The sequence below is a fragment of the Trachurus trachurus genome (genome assembly GCF_905171665.1).
Source record: "Trachurus trachurus genome assembly, chromosome: 11".
In the NCBI taxonomy this organism is placed as follows: Eukaryota; Metazoa; Chordata; class Actinopteri; order Carangiformes; family Carangidae; genus Trachurus; species Trachurus trachurus.
Genome location: NC_139904.1, coordinates 30,059,846 through 30,086,941, shown reverse-complemented (window position 1 = coordinate 30,086,941; position 27,096 = coordinate 30,059,846). Strand labels below are relative to the sequence as shown.

General features: G+C 43.7%; 1 protein-coding gene across 1 annotated transcript; it reads right to left on the bottom strand.

Moving 5' to 3' along the window:
* Window positions 1–1,266: 1,266 nt before the first annotated feature.
* Window positions 1,267–26,908, bottom strand: hivep3a (HIVEP zinc finger 3a; the record flags this gene model as incomplete). Its single annotated transcript, XM_083981574.1, has 6 exons — window positions 1,267–1,791; window positions 8,976–9,604; window positions 15,521–15,595; window positions 15,698–15,807; window positions 17,210–17,297; window positions 23,050–26,908. 6 exons carry the CDS (start codon window positions 26,906–26,908, stop codon window positions 1,267–1,269), a joined length of 5,286 nt encoding a protein of 1,761 aa, XP_083837700.1.
* Window positions 26,909–27,096: the final 188 nt, after the last annotated feature.

Below are 27,096 nucleotides of genomic sequence, written 5' to 3'. Positions count from 1 at the left end.
AAAGGGATAGTTCACCCAAAATTCAAATTTCACTCATTATCTACTCACCCTCATGTGAACTAAGAGCTGTGAGAATTTTCAGAGTCCTCCGTTCCTTCTCTGAGTTACGGGGGGGTCTGCACAGCAGTATCTGTCCATATAATGGACAGATAATCTCACAGCTCTTAGTCGACATGAGGGTGAGTAGATAATGAGTGAAATTTGAATTTTGGGTGAACTATCCCTTTAAATAAAACAAAACAAAACTGTACAACGGCTATAGATAAGTACCTCACATAACCCCATGTCATATTATCACTTTAAATACCCCCCCCCCCCCCCCTTATAAGGCTTCCCCTCCATCCAGACAGCCATTGACTCACATTCATGTCCTGACACGTTGAAAGTTTATTTATGTCATTGTGACCGACTCAAAAAACCACACGGCGCGTACCACGGTTTTAATATAAATCTGTAAAAATGAGAAGTTTAATGGTAAACATGAAAATGACAGTGATTGTATCATTTATAAAAGCAACAACACAAAAATACATGTATCTGTTTATGAAAAAAACTGTACCGTAGCTACCATGTACGCGAAACAGGTTTCCTCTGGATATCAAATCATTTGTCAGTGCACTCCAAACGTCCCCACCCCCCCCTGAAACTTCTTTTCTTAATGATCTTAGAAAAGGAGGCGATCGTGACCCTGCTTCTTCAAAAAACACAAACCAAGACGACAACAAACGACAACGAAAAAAAAAAAGAAACCGACAAACAATAAGAAGAATAATCACAGCCTTTAAGAATGACAATTCAAACCACAATCTTGACGTAAAATTGCACTTCAAAATACTGGTCAGGGTGAATAAATATTTGTAGTACCTTTCTATATCCATTTTGGTAATACAGTACATTAACACAGCAATAGTATATTAGAGCTGTCAAAGGGTTAATAGGGAAACTGATTAAAACTTTGTCTATTTTCATTCCAGCTGCTTTTGCATATAGTACAGAATTTGCATAATAGCACATAAATAAATTAACACCAATGACATCAAACAAGAAGGTAAAAAAAGATTTACAAAACATACTGCATATCTAACATAGTGTCTATATATATTATTCATATAATTACATAACAGCGTCATTCAAAAGCGGTGCTCAAGTGCTCTTGCCTTTTTGTCCTCGGAGTCTAAACCAGAGCGCGGTGCAGGATTTTCCCACGCAGGCTGGTTGTTCAGTTCGTTTTGCACTGTCCCTTTCAGACTCTCCCTCCTATCACAGTTATGTCTGGGAGGAAGGAGTCTGCTTTTGGCCTTGGGCGCTCTCGTGGTAAACACACCTCTCTGTAACATGTGCGTCTGTGCTCACCTCCGGGCGCCCGGTCTCTGTCCTGGGACTGGACGGTTGTTGCTGGACGCCGAAGCATCCTCGACTCTTTCTGCGCGACAGAGAATCCGAGGGACGGCCGCCGCTGCCGCCGGACATTTCCCCCGACGCCTCGGGCGACGTCTCTTTGAGAGTATCTTGCCGCTGCAGTTGAGAGAAGCGTCCCTTCAGAGCGTCCCTGGGCGTGCGGGACGTCCCCGTGGCCGTGGGGTTGGCCGGCGGGCTGGGGCTGGTCACCAGGCTGTAAACAGGGAGGGGGGACCTGGGCTGGATCATGTGGATCCCCCCGATGGGGATCAGGAGGCCCAGGGCCCTGCTGGGCTGCTGGGAGTGCAGGGGGAGGTGACTCAGGAGGTTGTGGGCTCCCCGGAGCCGCGTGGGGGGCGGGGCCACGTGGGTGGGACCGACCTGGTCCACAGACTGTAACGACACCACATGAAGTGAGAGGTCAATGTCAATGTCAATGTCAATTTATTTATATAGCACATATAGCTTCAAGATAAAAGCAAGATAGCATACATGTGAGTACATATTAAAACAAAAGCCAACAACAAACAAACAAAAAGCTAATTAAAAGCTTGTGAGAACAGATATGTTTTAAGATTACACTCAAAGGGATAGTTCAACATTTTGGCAAATTGGCCCATTGCCATAATCCCTATAGTCATAGCAGTAGGTTCGTTACCTTTAATGAAAACGGCTCCGTTTCGTAACGTTCTGTTATTATCTCATAGCGTGGTGAATGTGCAGGTCACAACTTGTCCACGAAAGCGTTTTGGAGTTTGGGGATTGTGTATTTGATGAGTTTGAGCCTCCATAGCATAGCCCTGAGCAGCCTGCTGCTTCGCTCCGCCGTTCTAAAAATAGCTTACACCGACAATTAAAGGTAACGAACCTACTGCTATGACTATAGCGATTATGGCAATGGGCCAATTTGCCAAAATGTTGAACTATCCCTTTAAAAAAAGATATTGTTGGAGATGAGCGGAGTTCAATGGGTAAAGAGTTCCACAGTGTTGGACCATAATAACTAAAAGCACCTTGAGCTGATTTTGAATGTATGCGTGGTGTTGAGGAGAGATTTACATGAGATATCTGTCTGGTGTATGCTGGGTGAGCATGTCAGAAACATAGGTAGAGGCAGCACTATTAAGAGATTTAGAAACAACAAGTAAGATTTTAAAATCAATTCTGTATTTAACTGGGAGCCAATGGAGAGACTTTAAAACCGGAGTGATGTGATCGTATCTATTTGTTTTTGTTAGAATTCTGGCTGCAGCATTTTGAATGAGTTGAAGTTTGTCAAGGGATTGGTTTGTTAATCCGGAGAAAAGAGCGTTGCAGTAATCTATCTAAACGGCTAGAAATGAATGTGTGAACCAATTTATCAGAGTCTGATACAGGTAAAAGTGATCTAACTTTAGAAATGTTCTGTAAATGATAAAAGGCAGTTTTGGAAATACAAGAAATGTGCTTCGTCGAAAATCACACCTAGGTTTCTGACGTGCTCACTGGATTTCACAGAAAATGGAGACAGTACCGACGGGAGCCGGTGCCTGGTGAATGGAGATGAAGTCAGTGCAGTGGAGACAGAAGCAGCAGTGACTCAAACATCTCTTGGCCTTGGTGCTAAAAGCAAACCTCTGGAAATAGTTCCTGGGCAGCTGTAAATATACTCTCATCTCTGGACTTCAGAATCCTACACACAGCCTTTCCTCCTTACACAACACAAGCACACACTGGATATTACATAAAGAGCTTTTCTTTGTTGTGACTCCAAATTTGATTAGAGATTCTTTAAATCCCCGAGACGGTGGAATGTCTGCTCAGCAGCGCCCACTCTGGCTGTGACATGAATTACAAGAGGGAGGCACAGAATTCCTGGATTTTTGAGTCAGTTGTTTGAAAGATAGCGGTGTACTCGAGGACCCTATGACATCATGTTGTGTGTGGTTACTAGGGTTGGTCTAGAAAGAAAAACATACAAAACTCACTCCATGTGCAGCCCAAGGTCGACAATTTAATTTGTGCCTGACACAGACTATGGTCTGTTCCAGTTGCTGTGTGAAGCTGGAGACCTCTTGGTGTCACATGATGAGCCTATCAACCTAGTGCAACTGGTCTGCTCACATGAGAGACATAGCAACTGGCTCTAAAGACAGATGTGTGGCTGCGTTATGGATTCATAAACTATGAAGACAACAGGTAAAGCCTGTTGGTGGCTACACACTGTGTTAGCAATACTCTGGAATCCTTATAGAACTTCATAAATGCAGGATGAAAACACACTCTCATGATTCACTTCACTTTCCCCTCATGATGAGTGACTCTCAGCAAAAACAGACAACAACATTTCTTGATAGTTGAACTGATACGAAGGTAAACCTACTCCTAAAATTATAGGGATTATGGCAATAGGCGAATTGTTGAAATATCCCTTTAAAGGGACAACGAGGAGTTTCTATTTGGTTATAAAAAAGTCTCACGTTAATGTGGATGAATCTACGTTACCCACACTTGTTAATGGTCCCATTTTCGATAAATATATCGTTTTGTCTCTATCGTTATTTTGTTATTATTAGTGGTGGCGGAGATGCTGGTCGAGCCGACCAGCGTTTCTTTACTTTCGGTTTCGTGGCGAGTCATGAGAATAACGCCGCCGAATCACCGTTTATGGTCGGAACTACGACGGTATGTGATCGTCTTCAAACCTCTGACTTTAATTCTTGATGAATGAAAACATGAGTCTGTCTTGCGCCGGTCAAAGAATTTCACGGTGCGCGGAGGCTCATAAATGTAGTGTGAAAACACTTCACTTTTCCAAAACTCCTCGTTGTCCCTTTAAAACCATTATGTGACAATTTACTAATGTTTGTGATATTGTCATAGAACATGACACAATGTCAAGTACTGTATATATGAAATACTACACAGGCAGGGAGCCACAGTGAGATGAGAGTATAGAGAGAGCTATTAATATATGTCACATTGTTGTGTGAATAAGTGTGAATGCACCATATACTGTACAATACTGAATTGAATATACATGTATGTATGTATGAACATTAGATCAATCTTATATGGATAATTAGTGTGTAAATGAAAATAATATGTACAGTCAGCTGTGTATATGTATCTTATATGTGTATATAAATATATCAGATGTAGTAATATTGAGATATTATAGTGTAAATAGGTATAAAATTGTATAATTGTATTCATAAATGGTACATAAATAGTCAACTGTGTGATGTGTATGTATGTATATATAGAGAGATTTATGTAATATAGATATATGTATGTAATTATACAAGTATATGCAGGGCCGGCCCTAGCATTTTGGTGGCCCTAAACAAGATTTTTGTTTGTGGCCCACTCTAAGCGCAAACACCAAATCACATACACTGCTTAAAACTGAATACAGACATGTTTAATAGACAGATGTAACAATACTCAAGTGTTTTATGTCTAATCTTCCGCTCTAAGTACACTGAGGCCAATTTGTCCTAGAACACCGTATAAAGAAATAATTTAGGCCAAATTTTCTGAAAATTTTCAAATCCCTTGTGAAAACACTCCTTCAGTCATGAGAATGAACTGTTTTGGTGCTTGAAATAGGATATGAATACAGTAATAGATAAGTGTAGAAAACAAGTCTAAAATGAAATTTTGTAAAATCGCCTTTTGAGCATAAATGTTGTCATTCTGGCATTCTATGTTCACCAAATGTCTCAAATGTGAGATAAAAGAAGCTGAATATTGACTTCAAAGCTTCATCAGATTTTTTAAATGAGAAATTAAAACAAAAATATTTACTAAATAAATGGAATTGTTGTGCAATGAAATAAATGGAAAACACACAATTTACATTGTTCATATAGTGTTGTCACTGTGTCTGTGCTGTGTGAAAGGTAAAAAAAAAAAAAAAAAAAAAGTGTAGAGCTCAACAGGTCTGTATACAGAGCTGGAGCTGAGTTTAAGTCTGAACTTTCTCATATATATATATATTTTTTTAAATAACCATGCTCATCAGATGAGTCAAAACTTTCAGTGTCTGAAGCACCGTCATCACCGCTTCTCTCTCTCTCCTATCGATTCTGTGGGTTTGAAGCTTCACCGTTGTTTTAATTGACAGGTTCGGTCTCCTCTGCCGTCTCTCTTCATGCCAGCCGCTGTAGGTAAACCATGGAGCTAAAACTGTGATAGGAAGGACCTTAGTGATCCCAGAGTGCCAATTGGTTGGCCGAAGTTGACTGACAGGCGATTCAACCAATCACGTATGCTCAAGTTGACGGACAACGGATTCAACCAATTACGCACAGTGAGAGGGGGCGATGCGTGCACCATGCTCTGTTATTGGCTCTCAAACCCTGGCTGTGAATAACGTAGGTCATCGAGGGCGGGTGTATTTGAAAGAGGAGAGCCGTCCCTCGGTCACGGGAGCAGTTAAACCACTTTTCTACGGCGTAAAATGACCGAAATATAAACAAAAACATATCAAGACCGTCGGGTAAACGCGCGCGCCGACCGCAGTGTTAAAATGACTTGAACTGAACCCCAGTACCTTCTGATCATGTGGCCCCACCTGTCAGCTGAGGCCCTAAACAACCGCATAGAGTGTTTATGCCAGGGGCCGGCCCTGAGTATATGTATTTAGGTATTAGTTGTCTCACATTATACGGATACGCGTCTCTCGGCTGGAGCTAATTTCGTCTGAACGACTTGTAATGACAGCAAAGTTGTTGTTTTTTTGCCTTTATTTGACATAGTGAGATAGACAGGAAAGGGGGAGGCAGAGAGAAGAAGACATGCAGGAAAGGTCTGCCCGATGCGGGAATCGAACCGGGGACGCCTGCGTTGAGGACTGTAGCCTCTACATGGGGCAGCCACTTTAACCACTGCGCCACGCACTGCCCCAAACACCAAAGTTATCTGGGTGAGTAAATGATGGTATTTTATGCTAGAAATAAGGTCCAGATTGTAAAAAAACAGCAATTCTCCTTTAAAGTAAGTGTAACTCTGGTCTCCATTCTGAATGACAATGTTAATATTTTCTATGAGGCACCAGGGTGGAGGGACAGGTTTCACAGATTGCAGCATAAAACACTGTGACTGAAGTATCTCTGACTAAATCAATATTTAATGGAATCGGGAATCAAATTGATCAGGGACCATGGCAACAGGCAGCGAATTGATTGTGGAGATCACCTGGCAGCAGCCTAGTCCCCGTGGTTACAGGTGCAACACCCTGCCCTGCAGTGATGCTGACTGCGGTCAGAGGTGAGCGCAGCAGCGTTTTCCGCTCTTATTACGTCGGAGCGCTACAAGGCGGCTGCCTGAGAGCCGGAGGAGCAGCAGCACACACAGGAAACAACAAACACATCTCCTGGTGGGGTTCTGCGGTTGAAAACAAATGTCTGGATTTTCCCACACTTGCAGATGGAGTGAGGTAATGGGCACATTCCTGGGAAATCTAACGAGAGCAGAGGGCTGTCCAAATCCTAAAATCATCAAGTCCACTTTCTGTGGACTTCCAGAGAGTCCACGTAAGACCAGCAAAGAAACAAACTGCACTGGGACTTTCCTCATTAACATCAACATGGGAAATACCCACTTTGTGCCACATGTTGAGGATTTGACGTGTTAAAGTTCTATTGCCAATAACAACTATTACATTATTTCATGTATCCTGTCTCCAGTGTGTGAGGAGAAGAACAAGCGGGGCCTTTAAACCACAGCCATGGAAACAAGTAAAGAAGTCCTATGTAACGTTGTCCAGTGCCATATAGACCTGGTATAAGGACAAAGATACAGTATCATCATTATTCTATTATTAGACATATACTGGAACTGCATCAACATATTTTAAGGTATTTCTGATAGATGTTTTCTATTATGATATTTTTATGCAAAACTCAAATGTAAGATTCTGTAAAACGCATTTATCCTACATCTGTACATTTAGAAAACAGCTCACTTTCCCACGGTTACATGTACAGTAATGCACTGAAATGTTCTATCACAGTAGAGGAGTTTGGGTCAGTATCTGTAACGAGTTAGATCACATTAGCCACCATAAGCTACTGCTCATACCAGACTATGTTAAAGGGATAGTTCAACATTTTGGCAAACTGGCCAATTGCAATAACCCCTATAGTCTTAGGAGTAGGTTTGTTACCTTTAGATGTCAGTGCAAGCTATTTTTAGAATTCATGTAAAACCGCTGATGTGCATTCCCGTCTGAGGCAGTTTTTCGGTAAGCAGTCTCTGCATTTACCTCGAAAACAACTCTGTCTCTTAACGTTCTGTTATTATCTCATAGCGTGGTGAATGTGCAGCTCACACCTTGTCCACCAGAGCGTTTTGGAGTTGTTGGATTGTGTATTTGATGAGTTTGATGAGAGAAACCAAGAAATCCCATGAGCCTCCGTAGCGTAGCTCTGAGCAGCTCGCGGCTCTGCTCCGCCATTCTAAAAATAGCTTGCACCAACAATTAAAGGTAACGATGGCGTTTATGGCAATGGGCCAGTTGGCCAAAATGTTGAACTATCCCTTTAAGTTGTAGCAGCAAATCCCAGAGAGTGGTCAAATAATCAACAAGATGTTATTTAGGTATTTCCTCTTAAAAGTTCTATAATCTTATTATCTTATATTATTATAACCCCAACATGAACTAGTGCCTGATCACTGCAGAACTATGGAAGCTTTGAAGTGAATTAAATAAAAGTTTATAACTTTTTTTCCTAAAAATCCAGATGCAGTGGTTGCATAACATAGAACACAGTCAATAATATAATATGTAAAAGAAAAACTAAGTGCATTAAGCAGATCTCCATGAGCCAGGACAAAGACAAAGTGAAGCTACCATGAACAGAGGTCTCAGCCCTGTAGAGAATGTGAATTAGAGCCTGCTCCTCCGGGACCTATATTAGTGTGCAGAGGAAGTGCTGTGGTTACACCATAACATAACCACAAGTTTGGAGTAGGCATGTTTTTTTATTTTATTTTATTAGGCTGAACTGAGATATTGGCCCATGTTGTTTTTTTTTCGTCGTCGACATGTGGTTCCAATCTTTTGGTGTTTAACGATCGGCCCCTCGTCTCGTTTTATCAGCGGCTGCCCAGGGAAAACATGTTGTGTCTATTTGGGAGCTCTCCTGCATTATTTTAAGGCCGGAGCTGCAGGCTGGGTTTGACTGATATAAAACAAGAAGAGTTGCCTTTCCTTCCTTTTCCAATAAAATGTGTGACTTTTAAATAACCTCATATGTACCAGCCTATCTATATTTGCTCTCCGTGTTGACTTACTGGGATTTAACTGAGCCACACAAGATTAGCTTTGTGCGCCAAAACGCTGATTTATTTAAAACTGTGTAGGCTAAACTAACAGAAATGGATCAAGTCACAGGTGAGCGAAGACGGTGGTTTGTACAAAAGCCACGTTCTGACCGCTGGTAATTATACACAAATGATTATAAACACGGCAAACCCAGACTATAACGCAAACAAACAAACAAAAAAAAAAGTATTATTATCAATCAGAGCCGTGCCAACAGTTTGTGTCGCTGTGTTTTTGGAAGCAGAAGCCCGACGGGGGGACTCACCAGTCTGGCCGTGGCCGGTCGGTCCCTCAGGTGTTGACAGGGTTGATGCTGAGCAGAGCTGTCTGCCAGGGAGCCCGGGGGCCCGGAGGACTCTGATCCATGGGGCTGGACCGTTACAGGAGAGAGACCTCTAACGGGGGAGGCCGGTCTCAGTGGGGAGGCAGAGACCTGACAACCGGTTGGGGAGAGGGAGGGAGGAGGAGGAGCGGGAGGCTGCTGAGGCCCGGGCGACGGGGGATGCGGTGGAGACGGATCCCTCCGTGGAGTCAGGGACTGGGCGGGGGGAGACTGGGAACCTCTGGACGACACGGACGAGGACGCGTCCAGGCGCCTGCGGGCGAACAGGGCCCTCCTGGACCGGGCCGAGGTCTTCTGAGCAGAATCGGTGGGGTTGAAAGCGAGCGGCTGGCCGGGCTGGGGCTCGGGCTGGGGCTCCATGGCCTGGCCTCCTGAACCAGACCTCTCACTATCAGAGGACTGGCAGCTTTCAGACACCTTGGACCAGCTGTCTTCACATCTGCCATCCTTGCCCTCGGCACCGTCGTCCCCATCACGTCCACCTCCTCCCACATCACAGCTCTGCTGACCTTTCTGTTTATCTGGGTGAACTGGCTGGTCCTCACACACTCCTAGGACAGAGACAAATCCACTGTTGAACACATTTTGCTTTCTCTACACTTTTCTGACTCAAACCAATTCCATTCTTGAGTTTAAGTTACTCTTTTAGGAGTGTTGGTGTCTATAAGAAGATAAACAAGAATTAGAGTCAAAGCACACTTCATCTACTTATTTTTCTTCTATTTTATGGACATGGGGCATGATTTTATCCATTATACCCAATTTTATCTTAAAGCAGCAGTAAGCGATCCGGTGGTTTTGGCTAACTTCCTGTCAGCCGATGGAGTTAGCAGTCCCCGCCCTCGTCCCTACGTCACCACATTCACGCGCATCCCTTGGCTGCACACACAGAGAGGACCGCCCCTTTATGCCGTTCTCTCTCCTCATTGGATAAAGGTTGTAGGATACAAGGAAAGTTTTCTCCTCGGCTTACAGCAGAGCAGAGTGACTGACAGACCCGTTTCAGACCAAACACTCTATAGAAGTGATTGCTGTCGGAAGATAGAACTAAATTCCGCTAACTTCTGCATTAAGGGATAGTTAAACATTTTGGCAAATTTGCCTATTGCCATAATTCATATATAGTCATAGGTTCATTAAATTTAATTGAATGAAATAATCATGAATAACTATGTAACATTATGACATATGAAGCAAAAACTCAGAACTACTTGCACTTTTGAAATCACTCCGCCCAGCAGCCGTGTCTGGAATGTACTGTAGTTCCCACTACATATTTGCCTTGAAAACAACTAAATCTGTCTCGTAATGTTACATTATTATTTCATAGCGTGGTGAATGTACAGGTCATAACTTCTCCACAAGAGTGTTTTGGAGTTGTTGGATTGTGTATTTGTGTATAATCTGATGAGGGACAGGGGACTCTGTTGCGTTAGCTGAGCAGCTCACGTCTCTGCCCTGTGGATCTCAATACAACATGCACCGATAACTAAAGGTAATGAACCTACTCAGGGATTATGGCAATAGGCGAATTTGCCAAAAATGTTGAACTATCCCTTTAATGGTTATTACTGCTGTGACGGACTTTGATTTGATTTGAGATATTTATTGACAACAGACAAATGTTTAAACATGAAAACATACATGGACACAACTGCTGCCAAAGGGATAAAAACACAAAAAAGCCGACAGCTTATTTCCATTGTGGTCCCTTAAACTGTGACTGTTGTTTTTATTATTATGATTGTCGTCGTGCCTTTTACTGCACACCAAATTTCCCCTTGAGGGACAATAAAGAACTCTGAACTCTGATAACATTCTGTATGGTTGGATAGCGGGCCCAGGTAGATGGGGAATGGGGATGGCTGACAGCGGTGACTGCTTTGTTGTGACATCACAAAGTCACAGAGGTCCAGACGGCTGGTTTTAACGCTCAGCTGTGTGAATTTGTCTGTGGATTGAAGCTGCCCTATAAGAGCACACTGACATCCACCTTTATATGGCATTAGATCTTTCAGCATTGGCCTTGTCTACAGCGCACACACCTGAAACTACTTCCCCATTTTGGCTTTTGTTTCAGTCCCTATCATTAAATTATCGTAGGAATGGATGAAATTTCATTCCATGTTACGAAAACCTGACATTTCCTCACCGCAACCGATGTGAACACATGTCGACGGGCTAAAAATCAAACTGACTACAGACATCACTGAGCTGTGCTGGGGCCAGCTACTACCAGCCAAGTACATTCTTTCCCTGGGTGTGTAACATGCGATCGCCTCTTTCATGTTCCCATGGATCTTCTGTCTCATAACTTGATCCTGACATGCTGCTGATGTTTACACTTGTCTTCAAGTTGAAGTTCAAACAAAGTGGCATGTCATGTAAGTTGACGGACATATCCTTTAAAAGGTTCCAACAGTTGTAAAGAGACCACCTCTGTTGTTGAAGTTAAAGCAGAAGTAAGCGATCCGGTGGTTTTGGCTAACTTCCTGTCAGCAGATGGAGTTAGCAGTCCCCGCCCTCGTCCCTACGTCACCACATTCACGCGCATCCCTTGGCTGCACACACAGAGAGGACTGCCCCTTTATGCCGTTCTCTCCCCTCATTGGATAAAGGTTGTAGGATACAAGGAAAGTTTTCTCCTCGGCTTACAGCAGAGCAGAGTGACTGACAGACCCGTGTTTCAGACCAAACACTCTATAGTCTAGATGGAAACAGGGGTCCACAAGCACAGAGTGGATTTTTCCCCCACCTGTTTTTTCTTAATCTTTAAAGTGTCTATTTTAAGATTCTCACAGGTACCAGGATGAAACAATGTCTGTTTTTAACCCTTTACTGCACCTATCCCAAATTCAAAGCTGAAAAAACTGAAAATGAAATTGGCATAGCTCTTGAAGTAAACAACTCACAGAGACAAATTAACAAATTTTTTCTACACAATTTGGGCCAAGGAATTCAATAGAACAGTTATTTTTAAGTTTTTAACTCATCCTGACTTGATTTTGGGACAAAAATATCAAGAATTAGCTGAAAATTCTAAAATCGTATGTATATTTTCCCCTATACCAAAATCCTGTGCACTGAATGAAAACATTTTGAGATTTTTTTAAGACTCTGACAGGTACCAGGATGAAAAAAAATGTCCCACGGTGTTTATTTTTAACCCTTTACTGCACCTATCCCAAATTCAAAGCTGAAAAAACTGAAAATGAAATTGGCATAGCTCTTGAAGTAAACAACTCAGAGACAAATTAACACATTTTCTACACAATTGTGGGCCAAGGAATTCAAAAGAATAGTTATTCTTAAGTTTTTAACACATCCTGACTTGATTTTGGGACAAAAATATCAAAAATTTGCTGAAAACTACTATATAAGTGATTGCTTTTGGAAGATATAACTATTTAAGACTTATATTAACACAAACATTCCGCTTACTTCTGCAACAAGCTGAGAGCCACCTCAGTGATCTCACTGTGTGTTGCAGCAGCTGTGATTTACTGTATGTACCAGTACATTGACAAAGGTTATTAATAATATCCCCGTCCTTAATGATGAATAAAGCACATGGTTTTATTCTGTTGGTCTGGAATATGCAATTATATGCAATTTAACTATATCTTATTGCTAATATAAGTTTGATAGATGAGTCTCCTGTCGGTGCTTTGGTTGACAAAATATTCAGTTAACATTTTTTAAACAGCACCCTCAATCCTGTTATAAACACATAATAAAAAAAACTAATAGCAATACATTATGATGAGTCACCACGGTTATTATAAAAGTAACATGACCAGCTGATCCCAGAACAGTGCAGGAGAGACAATCTAATTAGCAACTCTAAATGAAAAGTGTGTTTCTTACTTTCTCCGAGCCCTGTCCTTCTGGCTGTTATAACATAGACCTACTCAGAATGTAGGCAAGATGCAAATCTACACCACACGTTCCCACTTCTACAGACAGGAAGTGAAAAGATAGTGTTGTAAATCTAATCAGCTGGACTTAGGCTGCAGGTGGAAGAGACTCAGGAAGGTTCCTGACTTCCTGACAGCAGCAAAGATCAGAGCTGAGCAAACTCTCTGAATAATGAGGGAAGGAGCTTTGATGCTTCTTATCTTATCTCCACTAGGAGGGGAAACACTGGCCACTGTTCCTTACAACTCTGACACACCACAGACTAGGGCTGTCAATCTTCCCCCCAAATCAGGTTCGAATTTCTAACCCATCTTATGTTAAATATTCGACTAACATTCGAATTTTTAATATGTTTTTTTTTTTTTTTTTTTTTACCTCATTATAGAGGGGGGGGGGGGGGGGGGCAACGATGACGGTGGCGACAACGACACAGCAGAACGCAGAACAATCCTGCATAGGAGCTGTCCATGGTTACTTAACCAAAAGTCTCTTGAAGTGTTAAACAAAGAGAACTATGGACTGTGGAAGTTTGAATAGCAAAAATACATAAGTTATCTTGACGTGAACCATATGTTGCGGTATATATTTAAAAAAAAAAAAAAAAAAAAAAGGATAGTTGATTTGGTGGAAACCCGGCTTCACAGGCGGGGGCGGCGTCCCCCCACTCCTCCCTCCTCGCGGGGGCTGCAGGGAGGGCACAGAGTAGTGGTGCAACAGATCACAGCTGATCCGTGATCAGCACACAAGTAGTCCGCGGATCTATTGATTAAAAAAAAAAAAAGGTGTTCGTGTAGTGTGGGGACACATATGCGCACCGTGGCGGCCGAATGAACGGGCAATTTAAAAAACTCTGCTCGTATGTTTGTGCACAACAACTGCATTTTGTTTTATCAATATACTCGCGACGCACTACGTTAATTTGCCTCGTTAACATTCGAACGTCAGTTTCCACCTTCGAATGTTCTCATTTTGACTAACATTCGAATTGTATTCGAATAGCGAAGTTCGTTCTGACAGCCCTACCACAGACCCAGAGAAATGTTGGAAGAAGTACCAGAGCACCTATATACAGTATGTTTGTGGCATGATGATCGTGAATGGAAATCTTTCTATGACAATATATGAATTCACTCTCTTTCAAAGCCAGTAAGGAAATGTCATAACAAATAAGCTTATTGGATGTATCGGGGATCATCCCTATGTTCCCCACTTTGTATGGTACCAGGGAACATAGCACCCTTTTTCTAAAAAAGGGTTCTATTTTTCCCCGCTGTGTCCAGACGGGGGACTACCCATACCTGGAAGTGGACATCTGAGTGACTTGGCATATTTTTGCCTATTTTTGAGTGAGAAGTTGAGTTTTTCAGAAAAAGGGTCCTATGTTCCCCGGTATGTATTGCAACCAGGGAGCTTAGGACCTTTTTTGGGAAAAACGGGGAATATAGGACCCTTTTTGAAAAAGTGGGTCCTATATTCCCTGATCGGGGAACATAGAACCCAGGGAACATAGGTACGCTCCCATGTATCGTATAGTAGTTTTTTGTCTTTAAAAAAAAAATCTAAATTCACTCCCACTGGGCAACTTACTTGTGATGTATTTTCTCTACTCCAGTAAATGTACCGGTATAAGAATGTCAAAAATGCCCCTTGTTCAGTCTCTTAGGGCTCACTCACACCAAGCAGTCATACCGTGCCCAAGCCCCCTAATGTCCAGATTATTTGGCTAGTGGGAGTGCAACTAGTACTCATGATGTATAAACCACGTGATCCAATTAACTGTGAATCGCCGCCTCACACGGTCAATTAATCAGGAACTCTGCTGCAACCGTGTGTAAACAACAGTCACTCAATGATGACGTCGTGCCATGCTTATGTCATATATCAACGTGATGACGTATGTGTCAGAGGCAACCGTGCCTGAGGAAACTTGGGCTCGGGGTAATGTGAGTGCAGGCCGGCGGGAGACGGGGAGGGGGGGGGGGGGGGTTCGAGGGAGATTCATGCTTCAGCAATGTACAGAACAACTGGCCCTAGTGTGAGCACACCCTTATTTTCATTTCATTATTATTTGAATGGCTCAACTTTCTGTATTTGTGAATTTATTTATAGTTAATACATAGGCTATTATGTATTAGGAAGGGAGTGTCTGGTTTGAGAGACACATAACATAAGTATCAGTCAGAGAAATTATAATAAATATACACTTTTAAGCACACTAGTTAAGCTTAAATACTGAATTCATCATTTATAACACATGAATACTCATTAGTATGTAGTTTATAAACACAGTTAAAAATGTTTTACCCATTAATAAACACTGAGTGTATTTATAAACTACATACTAATGAGTATTCAAGCGTTATGTATACACGTATTTATAATTGCGTATACTTACTATAAAGTGTGACTGATTTTTCTCTTTAGTCTATACAAATTCTCCACTACCTCTCAGTGACCTGACCGGGGAAAAGGAGGAGCCTAAAAAGCCTTAAAGCATTAAAAAAGCAGGGGTAGAAAGATTCATGGAGGTGAATATGATGGTACTGTACCTTCATCTGTGGCGCCTCTGTAACAACAGGTCTCTGCTCCACGGGGCTCAGGTCTCACATGTTCGCTGAGACTCCCTGTAAAGACACAGAGAGAGTGAGATGTCTGACAGAACAGAAGCATCATGTTCCTGTCTGACCATTGTCCACTGCCCCCCTCCACCACGCCCCCCTCCTCACCTTTGGCTTTAAAAGCAACGTCACAGCGACTGCAGTTGCACGGAGACGACTCTGAGGAGCGGTCGGCGGTGCACTCCTCCCCCTCGGCTCCACCCGGCTTCTCATTTGATCTGTAGACGTAAAAAGAGAGCGAGAGGGGTTGAGCCTGGTCCCCGGAGCTGTCGGTTGTCTATTGATGCTCTCTGGATGGTGACAATCAGTGGTGTAGTCTCATTTTTTGTAGTGGGTATACTGCTTTTTAGGTGGGTAAACTGTACATACTTGTATCACTGGTGGTTCTCAAACTTTTTTATATCAAGGAGGACCCCAAAATTGACACAAATTAGACCACGGACCCCCATTGGACAGAATTTAGAAGCAAACACCAGAAATACAATTGAACTACAACTGAATTAGGCATACATTTTTTAAAGATTATAGAGAAATTTCTGGAAAAAAAGTGGTGCAATTTCTCCAAAAAAGTTGAAACATTTCTAGAAAAAAGTGGTCAAGGTGTGGAGGCTGATGCACACCTAAAAAATCTTGAAAAACAGGTGCGTTGGAGCATAAGATTTGGAGTGAGCAAAGGAAAAAAGGGTCTCCCGCACACTGTCAAATCACTTGCAAAAGACTTTAATAAAACAAACAACGTTTCGGTCGAGAAAAAAGTGGTAAAAATTCTCACAAAAAAAAAATAAACGAAAAAGTTTTTTTTTTTTGAAAAAAGTGGTAAAATTTAGCAATTTTTTTTTTTTTTGAAAAATCTGGTAAAACTTTCTCAGAAAAAGTGATAACATTTCTCAAAGAAATTCTAGGAAAAGTGGTAAAAAAAAAAAAAAAAGTCAAACACTGAAAAAAATAAAAAAATAAATATGTGGTAAAATTTCTCAAAAAAGGGGGGACAAACAATAACACAAAAATGGGTAAAAATGTATTTAAAAAATAGTAAAAAAGTAGAACAGAAATTTTGAGAGGAAAAGTGGAAAATTTCATAAAAAGAAAAGAAAAAAAAAAGAAAAAAATTAAAAAAGTGAAAAAATTCTAGGATAAAGTGGTAAAATTTCAAGAAAAAGTTGGGGACCCCCTTGAACCCTGTCAACCCTCCCACTTTGAGAATGACATGTACTTGTTGTACTGGGTATACTGAAATATTTATGCGTTTTCAGTGGGTTTACTGAATATACCTGAGAATCACATAGACTACACCACTGGGGATAATCAACATGAGTCGTAACAGGAGCTGACAGACAGGCAGCAGCCACTTCAGCACCTGTAAGCAGCTTTTCAGAGCCTGTGTTTACCCAGGGTTAAGTGCGCTATCTGTTTAGTCCAGCGCTACGCAGTGAGCTCACACTGTGGCAGCTGGGTCTGGGGTCCAACCCCGCATGTACACTGAGGGTCTCACAGCGAGGCACCCACTTCAGCCTCAACAGAGCTGCTTTCATAAGCCAAAGCCAGACCCCTCCCTCTGCCTTATAACCCCCCATCACAGCTCCTCACACCACCGCTGTGTCCAAACAAGGGGGAGCCTACGATGTGGCCCGAGGTCCGGAGGGTTTGCTGCGGCCGGGCCAATAAAAACAGCTCCGAGAGGGAGGGAAACCCTGGCCCAGACCAGCTGCTGCCCCAAATAAGCATGAAAAACACAGAAAATGAAAACACATTCCTACGACAAACAATCGTTCTGATTATAATCGGCTGTTTTTTCTTCTATTTTCACTGCAGGCTTCGCGGCTGGATAAACTCTGCAGGTATCATAAAGGGCGGCTTTTACAGTCTGGAAGAAAAAACTCTCAGTTTAATGAAGGAGAAACACTTTGCCTGGTGGACTCTGCGCTCCCACACCGTAAAGCAGCTATATATTCATAGCCCTTTTCTTGCAGCACCCATTGATTGAGTGTTTGTGCCCTTGTCTTCCCCCAAGCCGCTAATAAAAAATGTCAGGATTGGACTAACTACCTCTCTGCCTACCGTTTTGTCTTTTTGTGGCTCAGACAGACCGAACAGACGGAGAAGGAGCGAGCGAGCAGGCGTGAGGGTGACTCACTCTTTTAAGGAAAGCTGTGATGAGCGTCAACATGAGCCACAACAGGGATTTGTTCACAGACACACTCCCGAAAACCAAAAAAAGAGACACACACAGATGGCGGCTCTCTGCGCCCGTCGCCTGCACCGCTTTGCTGCGGTGTTTATTTCTGATGGGTATCACAAGTCCTGAGCGAGGCTGCTTTAACACCACTGAAAATGTATTTCATAAGATGCGTGTGTGTGTGTGTGTGTGTGTGTACTTCAGCTAAGACACATAAATAACAGAACTGTGTTCAAACTAATTCAAACTTTCATTTCCACGCGTCATTTTAGAGTTTCAGTGAATTTGAGTCATTTAATGTATTGGTAACTTCTCTCTGATTTTGGTTCTTTAACTATTTGTGGTGCACTTGAATAGAAAATAACATCCTACTAGTAGGCCTAAATAGTAGATCTGTATGTCCTTAAACTGCATTAAACTTTGCAAATGTTTTGCTCAGGACCTGAGGAAGTGCAGTTTCAACTGTCAAGTGTTGGTGGATGAGTGTTTCCTGATAGCAGCTACACAACCTGAACAGGAGCATCTGAAGTGTGCCACTATTTTAGACAGAGACCAAAACTCTGTAAATTGGAAATGGCTAATAGCAGCAGTAGAGGAGCTACACATGATGAGCTGAAGCCACAGCATCCCAGAGAGCAGGGCAGCATGTATCCAAAGTCAAACATATTGTATTAGAATTATTAAGAAGTGGAAGAAAAGGACTTATACTGTGTCACCATGTTTCTTACTGTTGACGGCCAGGTATGTAAGAGAAAATCAAAATCACACCTAGGTTCCAGTCTATTGTTACCTGTAGTCTGTAAATGGTTATTGCTTTTTTATGCTGATGTCATTAATCCACATCATCACCATTTTAAGTTTAAAGGGATAGTTCACCCAAAATTGAAATTTCACTCAAGTCCTCCGTGGCTTCTCTGAGTTACAGGGGGTCTCGGCGTAGCAGTGCATGTCCATATAACGGTTGCAAATGGATACCAACTGTCTTCGTAACAAAAAGACACACCAAAAAACATCCAAATACATCCATGCTGCTCGAATGTAATGTCCATCTTGTATTGAAGCCCCGAAATGCGAAACTGTCCCAAAAAAAATGAATTAAGTCTATTTTTTAAGCTTGTTTGTAGCGGAAGCTCCTCTTCCCGGTTCATCAAATTTGGACGAACCAGGGTCTGTCCTCTTCCCAGTTCGTCCAAATTTGACGAACTGGGAAGAGGAGCTTCGAGAAGCTTCCGATACAAAACAAGCTTGAAATATAGACTTATTTAATTTTTTCGGGACAATTTCGCATTTCGGGGCTTCAATACAAGACGGACATTACATACGAGCAGCATGGAGGTATTTGGATGTTTTTTGGTGTGTCTTTTTGTTACGAAGACAAAGTCAATAAGAAGACAAATTTCAATTTTGGGTGAACTATCCCTTTAAAGTCATGTTCTTCTTCATCTTAAGTATAAATATGGTTTCTCAAATTCAGACTGTGACACACAGATTAAATCTATCAAGAATCACACTGTCGAGAGGAGTTCCTAATATTTAGTCAATCTTTATTTAAATGAGATGGACAAAATATTAGGAACACACCTCAATCAGATTCAATGAAAATTGAGTGAGTGAAACCTAAAGTGAAAATATCTCCTTAGAGTGAGTCACATCAATCCTTTTGAATCAGATTTGTACATTATAAATCTGACTTTCAATTCAAATGCAACACAATATGACTAATAACACATGCACATAGATATGTAGTCATTCCATTGGTGTCAGTGTGAGAGAATGCAATGTGCTGCCTGTCGCTCCATGTGAATGGCTGTGACGGCTTGTGTAAATGAATCTCTGCGGGGGCACAGGAAGCTGGGTAGTTTCCTGGCTGCAGCCCCTCAACAGACGGGCTCTGCTGGTGCAGACAGCCGACCCCTGGCCTCTCCCAACATGGTGGACAGACAAACATTTTCCAAAACATACCACGCCATGTGACACAAGCCTTCAACACTTGAAGTAATCAATATAAATATCTTCAATATGTCATCGGTAAAACTGATGTGAGCAGCTGATTTCCTCTTGCATAGCAGAGAGCATGTAGGGAAGTCACACTCACCCTCCCTCAGAGATCCAAACTTCAGGAGGTTGTTCGTTCCTGGAGCATGGCCGGACTTCCTCTTCCTCCTCCTTTTCCTTCTTCTCTTCCTCCTTCCCCTCCTGGCTGTTTGATGTGTTGTCATCTGATGATGTTTGTCCCTTTCCCTCTCCTTCATGGTCTCTGAGGTGCGACCGGCTGTTGAAGACCTACACTCGAAAGAAACATGGGCAAATTCACCAATTCTGCTCCAGCATGCCCAAGGGAGACAAAAGATTGGGAATTCTCATTGAACATTGTGTTTTATATCATTTGATGAAGCACATTTGTTTCCCCTGTGTGTTGTAATTGATTGTTTTTATGATTATCTTGTCTACATTTTTTTACGGTAAAAATTAATTATCATTTTAGAGATTCAAAATATAAATTTTTGCCATGCCAATGCCCTGTTTTAAATCTTAACTCTTTCGCGACCATTGACGAGTAAACTCGTCACAGCCTGCCGAACGTTCACGACCACTGACGAGCAAACTGGTCAAAACCGTTTTTTTACAGATTAAGATAATATACACTCTGAGGTACCCTGTGTGTGAATATGGTAGTCCTCTGATATGTAAAACTGTTTTAAACTAAAATCAAAACATAATGTTTTTTTATAAACTCTGTGATTTTGGTTTTGTTTGAGTAATCTGTCTCCTTGAACGCTGCTCTGGGGACAGCGTGCAGCGCTGTGCGGCTGTCGGCTACAGTGTTGCAACTTTCTCGCTGAATCTGGCGACTTTCCAAACCCTCTTTTGACAAAAGCGACCGACGACAAATCTGGCGAGTTTTTCCGGTGTTGTTTACAAACGTTTCTGGTTTGTAGACTCGGATCTGAAAGCACGTTATCACGGCTGTTTTCACGGTGCAGCGGAGCGGGCGCTGAGCAGCGGGGGCTGTGACCGGCCGCCCCCGCCCCAGAGCACTCATCGCCGGCCAGTCACACAGCAGTGTCACGGAGCTGCTGCGCTGCAGCCAGAGACCCACACCGCTGCACCGCTGCTCTCCAAGCTGCCACACCCCCCCAGATTTACCTACAAATATATTTATTTAGCCATAGAAATGATTTGGGAGACGCCACACTGCAGATTACCGGTAAAATGAGCAGACTGCCACTTGACACAAAAGTGCGTTTTTCTCTGAAACTAGAGCGGGAGCTCCGTTTTTGGAGAAACCCAGCTCTCTTCTCCTCCTTTGTACTCACGAACGAAACGGCAGAAAAACTCGCCGTTTTTTCGTGGAGCACGTTGTAAAGTCACTCTTCAACCAAGTGAAGACGGTTTGTTTCTAGGTGACGTACATAGTTCGGTTCGACGTGAGATAAAAGGTAAACAAATAGCCAAAAACATGTGGTCCTGAGCGGATGTGCTGAAGAATTAGTGTGGTCGCGAAAGAGTTAAAGGGATGTTTCAACATTTTGAACAAATTTGCCTATTGCCATAATCCCTATAGTTTTAGGAGTAGGTTCATTACCTCTAATTTTCGGTGCAAGCTGTTTTTAGATTGGCGGGGCAGAGACGTGAGCTGCTCAGCTAACGCAACCGAGGCTCACGGTATTTCCACGTTTCCCTCATCAAACTAAATACACAACCCAACAACTCCAAAACGCTCTCATGGACAAGTTGTGACCTGCACATTCACCACGCTGTTAAATAATAACATAATTATGTAACATTATGACACATGAAGCAAATGGAACTACTTGCGCTTTTGAAGTCACTCTGCTGAGCAGCCGTGTCTGGGATGTAGTTCCGGCTACACATTTGCCTTAACACTAGAACCGCCAACTGCCGTTCATTGGACGACTTTGATTTTCATTTGTGTATAACTTTATTTAAAAAATACATTGAAGTCCACCAGTCTGTGACTTTTCCTAAAATGATGTTGGGCAGCACCCCGTTTTGTTAAATACAATCAATATTACTCACACAAAAAAATATCGATCATGTTTTCTCATTTTTACCTATAACCGCCACGTTCGTTCATTGGACGACCAGAGAATTCACCGATTTGCGCCGACATTATTGGGCTTATGCGCTCTCTCTCTCTCTCTCCCTCTCTCTCTCTCTCTCTCTCTCTGTGTGTGTGTGTGTGTTTGTGTGTGTGCGTGCGTGCGTGCGTGTGTGTGTACGTGTGTCTCTGTGTGTACACGTGCGCAGGCTGCGCAGATGCACGTCCACACTTCACACACGCACGGTGCAGAAATTATTTTCCAGACTGGACAGACTAGTTGTAGAAGAGGTGTAGCCTACATTCAGGGGGGAAATATCAATATGATATCAAAAGAAAACGAAATTCGTTTTATAAAGCCAGTATTTAGGAGCAAACTAGTGTAAAAACAGAGTCGCTGTGCTCTTCATGTAAAGCGCCGACGTGAGCGCACGCGGGGGGGGGGGGGGGGGGGGGGGGGGCGGGGCGGGGGACGGTATGTTGGTATGATGGGCAGCTCCACCTGACATATCAAACAAAGATCACTAAGGACTATGGATGTTGCTGTAAAAGAGGGGAAAAAAAAAAAAAGGTTGTTTATACGGTGGAAACCCGGCTTTACAGGCGGGGGCGGGGTTCCTACGGTATGTCCCCCCCCCCCCCCCCCCCCTGCCTCGCGGAGGCTGCGGGGTGCAGCCTACTTCATGGCCCAGAGTAGCTGTTAAAAGACTACGACAAATGTAATACCTATACAACACTAATTAACGCTTTATTACAGTTCGTCCAATGAACGACTCATGGCGGTTATAGGTATATAGTGTGCAACGGCGGTGCTAGTGTTAAAAACAACTCTGTCTCGTAATGTTACATTATTATTTCATAGCGTGAAAGACAGAGTTGTTGGATTGTGTATTTGATGAGTTTGATGAGGGAAGGCGGACATACCGCATGCTGTGCAGAGCTCATGTCTCAGCCCTGCTGATCTAAAAACAGCTTGCACCAACAATTAAAGGTAATTAACCTACTCCTAAAACTATAGGGATTATGGCAATAGGCCAATTTGCCAAAATGTTGAAAAATACCTTTAACAAGTCTATAAACAATGCCTGGGACAACCCCGACTTAATCTAAGCTGTATATGAACACTTTAGGATCATTTAATAGTGTTGGTATTCTTTAATTTTCTAATACAATATTGATTAGAAGTGACAATCAGTGGTTGGTGCAATGTAATTACCTCACTGGACCATGGCCTTTTGATGTCCTCTTGCTCCATTGACTCAGTTGTCGTGACTGACATGGAGGATATAGTGTAGATGGAGGGGCTGAGTCTCTGCTTAGAGTGCAGCAGAGAGAGAGCCGTCTTGCTGGAGAGGCCAGGTGGGTTGGGGTCATAGCTGCTAGTGGACCATGATGAATACACTGAGGGCTTCTGTTCACCCAGAGCTGAAGGGTTTGGTTTAACGTAGTTCAAATAGCACCAGCTATTACAGGTGCTGGACAGCAGGCTGGGGTATGAAGGTCCGACATGTGTGACGGGAGAACAAACACCTGGTAAACACGGTTGAGCCTCACGTTTTAGTTCCTGGTTGCACGTGTCCACCGATGCCTTGTCAACACATCCCACTTCCCTCTCTTCTTCTTCTTTCACTCGTTTCTGCTGCTGCTGGGACTCGGGTAGGAGCTCTATACTGTTCGAAGGAGAAAGCATGCGTTTGTTGCCCCCTGAGCCTGATAACCTCTGATCATCATCATCAGACCACAGCTCAAAGTCTGGACCTGAGTTCCTGTGGTTCCTGTATTCAGCTGTTAGAACACCTACGTTGTGTGAAACAGCATCGACGGCCTCCTGGGGCCTCGGGGAGCTGGCCTGAGACATTGTGGTGTATATGGCACACGCCGGGGTGAGGGTGTCTGTTTGGAGACGCACCGCTACTGAAGGTGATGTGGCTGGCCTCAGTAACTCCAGACTGGATGTGATGTGAGGGACAGAGTGTTGGATATGAGAGCGACTTACTCGATTGTCTGAATAATCTTCATGTCTTAGAGGAATCTCCAGCTTCAGCCCTGTAGACATGGGGAGGTAGCGAGCTCTGGCTGCCCCTGATGGTCCATGTGTTGAGTAGGGCTGTGGTGCTTGGGGAGGGGGCTGTCTGGTACTGATGCCTGAGGCATCTTCCTTTAGAGGATCTACAGAAGGACCATGGGTATGAGGGAGTTCTGTGCTGCCTGATAACTGAATATTTTGACTAAGTTTCCACTGAGAGAAGATCTCTTTGGATTGCGATCTAACAGGATTACGCAAGACTGTATCGCCTGATAACGGAGAAGAAGGTGCCCTACTGTAACACACAGAGGTTGGACTTGCTTGAGAGGATGTGCTAGTTGTGACTTGTTCAGCACTACTGCTTGATATGGCACACTGGTCTTCCTCTTCTTCATCTGGATCTCTGATTGCAGTGTGTCTTATGAGGAGACATTTCCTTCTTTCCCTCCAGCCAACTGCAGAGCGCTCTGGAGACAGACAGCTGTAGTCAAAAGACTTACTGCGGGTCTCAGCCATTAGGACACTTGGTTGTGGGTCATGAGGTGCCTGCTCAGAGGCCGAGCGCCTCATCTCTCTGTGCTGATGCACCCCAGGAACCGTTAGCATATGAAGAGCTCTTGACCTCCTCAGTGGTGATGACGTTGCGATGTCCATGTCCGGTCTGTTCGACTCCTCAAAGGATGTGGAACGACTTGATGCGTAAGACGCACTACTGTCCTGACTGGGGCTGCGGGGCAAAGATATTGAGTCAAAACTGGATTCCCCCGAGGACTGGGCAGCCTCAGCTAGACGTAAACGCTTCTTCTTTGGAGGAAGTTTCTCAATAGGGAGTTGGGCCAGAGAAGGGCTTCTCTGAGGCCACTGGAATTCATCAGGTTTCTCTGAATGTTTGGCTATGGAGATTGGATCTACTGAGATGTCCGTGCTCATGTTAGAATCCTCCGTCACCAGTATCTCTGGCACTAGCACATTGTGCTGGCGGACCAGCTTTCGGGTCGCTAGTTTGGTCGGTTGCTGTTGGGGTTGCTTCTGAGGCAGCTGTTCATCATGAGGTGGAGAGTTCTTTGTTGCCTCAGCAACTTGATTCTCATTGCACAGAGATTCCTGTTTTTCAAATGAACTTGTATGTTGAATTACTGAACAAGTTTGCAATGTAGGTCTTCTGGAGCCCTCGTAAGGGATGTTGCTTTCATCTTTACCCTGCCCAGACAAGAGGGCAGGAGACGGTAATGATGGGGAAGAGGGTTCATCAAATTCAAAACTCTCCTCTTTTCTCCTCTTGCGCACCGCTGAGGCTCCTGCTTTGACAGCATGGTTAATTAGCTGTGAGAACTCAATTTGACTAATTACTACCTCGTTTCTGGGGTGATGTGCTAAGCACATGCTTTGCTTGTGTTTCTTGTAACCTTCCCAGTCTTTACATCCAGTCCCACAGGCCTCACACTCATATGGCTGGGGTTGACTTTGCTTGTGGTCAGGCACAGTGGTTATGCTGTCCAGGTAAAATGAATGGGGACCATCCTGTTCCTCTTTTGTGAATTCGGCACCCAGCGGGATTTCAATGGCTGGTTGCCGTCTAAGCATCCCATAACGCCGGGACGCCGCTAATTCCGAAGGCGGTCGTTCATCGAAGGACTGACTCAGGCGGAATTTGCTGGGGCCGCCACTTGGGGTGTCAAATGAACTGGCTGCTGATGGCATCGAGTGGCTTCTCACCAGAGGGGCAGTGGATGTTTGGCCAGCTGGCTGCTCCACGTTTTGTGGTTGATGATGAAATTTTTCACATGGAACTCCCATGGTGATGGAGCCACTGTTTTTATAGACCAGATCTCCAGGTTTCGGGCTCTGAATGAGCGGTTCCTTCATTGTGGAGATTTTTTGAGACTCTGAACTATTCTTTCGGGACAGAGAGAATCTCCTTGGTTTTACACTGTCAATTTTACTTGTGTCAACCACTGCCTCATTGATGGTGATGAGCTTGGTAATGTGGTCAATGACCTGCTTCTTGGGCACTGTGAAAGGGATGCTTTTTTCCTTCTGATCAGAGGGCTGCTGGTTGTGATGACGGGACATCCTCTGTAGGTGTCCAAGACGTCCATATTTGCCGAGGATGATCTCTGCATAGCTTTTGGCACTTGTGTTTGGGGGACTGTCTTGTGACTGCTCAGTACTTTCCGAGCGAGAGAAATAGCCAGATTCTGTACTGCCTTTGCTGCCTAGAATTAAAGATGACGACTTTTCATCTGATGAATCTTGAGGACCATGTTTCCCTCTGCTTAGACGCAAGGCCAATCTCTTCTTCACTGCGAAGGAGTCATCAGTTCCTGCAGTGCTATCTTTGGCCCTGTCTGTTTCATGACTCTTGGCTGAGGACACACTGCTTTGTCTTTCTGTATGGGAAGAGGCTGAGGACAGCTGTCGGGTTTCGTCTTCCGACTCGGTGACTTGCTCCTCTAAAGATCTTGGCTCCCCGAGCGTCAGACCTGCCTTCACCCTGTGGGTATGCGATTTGCGGTGTTTGTATAGGTTACTCTTGGTCTTAAAAGAGAAGCCACATGGGGCACAGGGGTAGGGTCTTTCACCTGTATGGGAGCGAATGTGTTTCTGTAGGACACTAGGTTTTGCACATGCACGGCCACAGTAAGTGCAGACATACTTTCCCGGCCTCTGAGGCTTACGCTCTCGTTTCTGTTTTGGGGTGCCTTCTTGGGTCTCTGGTTTAGCTTGGGTAGGGCTACCTGCCGAGGAAGGTGGGACTCCTGGGGACAAACTAGAACCTGTGGTTGCTTTTGTTGCTTCATGTTTGTCTTCCAGCACTGTATCCGAGTCAGTGCTCTGACGCTGGTGCCTGAGACGCTTACGTTCAGGATGCTGTCTTCTGGACTGTTTGGGTTGCTGTTGCGCGCCATGGGGCTTCTGGGAGCTGGTTTGCTGTTGCTGACCGGGCTGGGAGGGAGACTTGGGCTGCAGGTCTCGTTGAGGAGACTCCGGTTGACAATGTTCTTGATCTCCGGACTGCTCCCCAGTCGTCAGGCGACTATGCAAGGTCTCCATAAAATGGAAAGACAGCCTCAGGTAGACACGTGGGATGCGTCCGCCTGTGCCAGGCTATCAAGTTTGAGCCAAATCATTAACTGGGTAATCAGATTAATGTGGATGAATTCTAACAAATTATTTCCTCTTAAATTGGTGGTCAGGCCTCATAATGTCCACTTGTGTTTCTCAAACTTTAGTGTTTGACA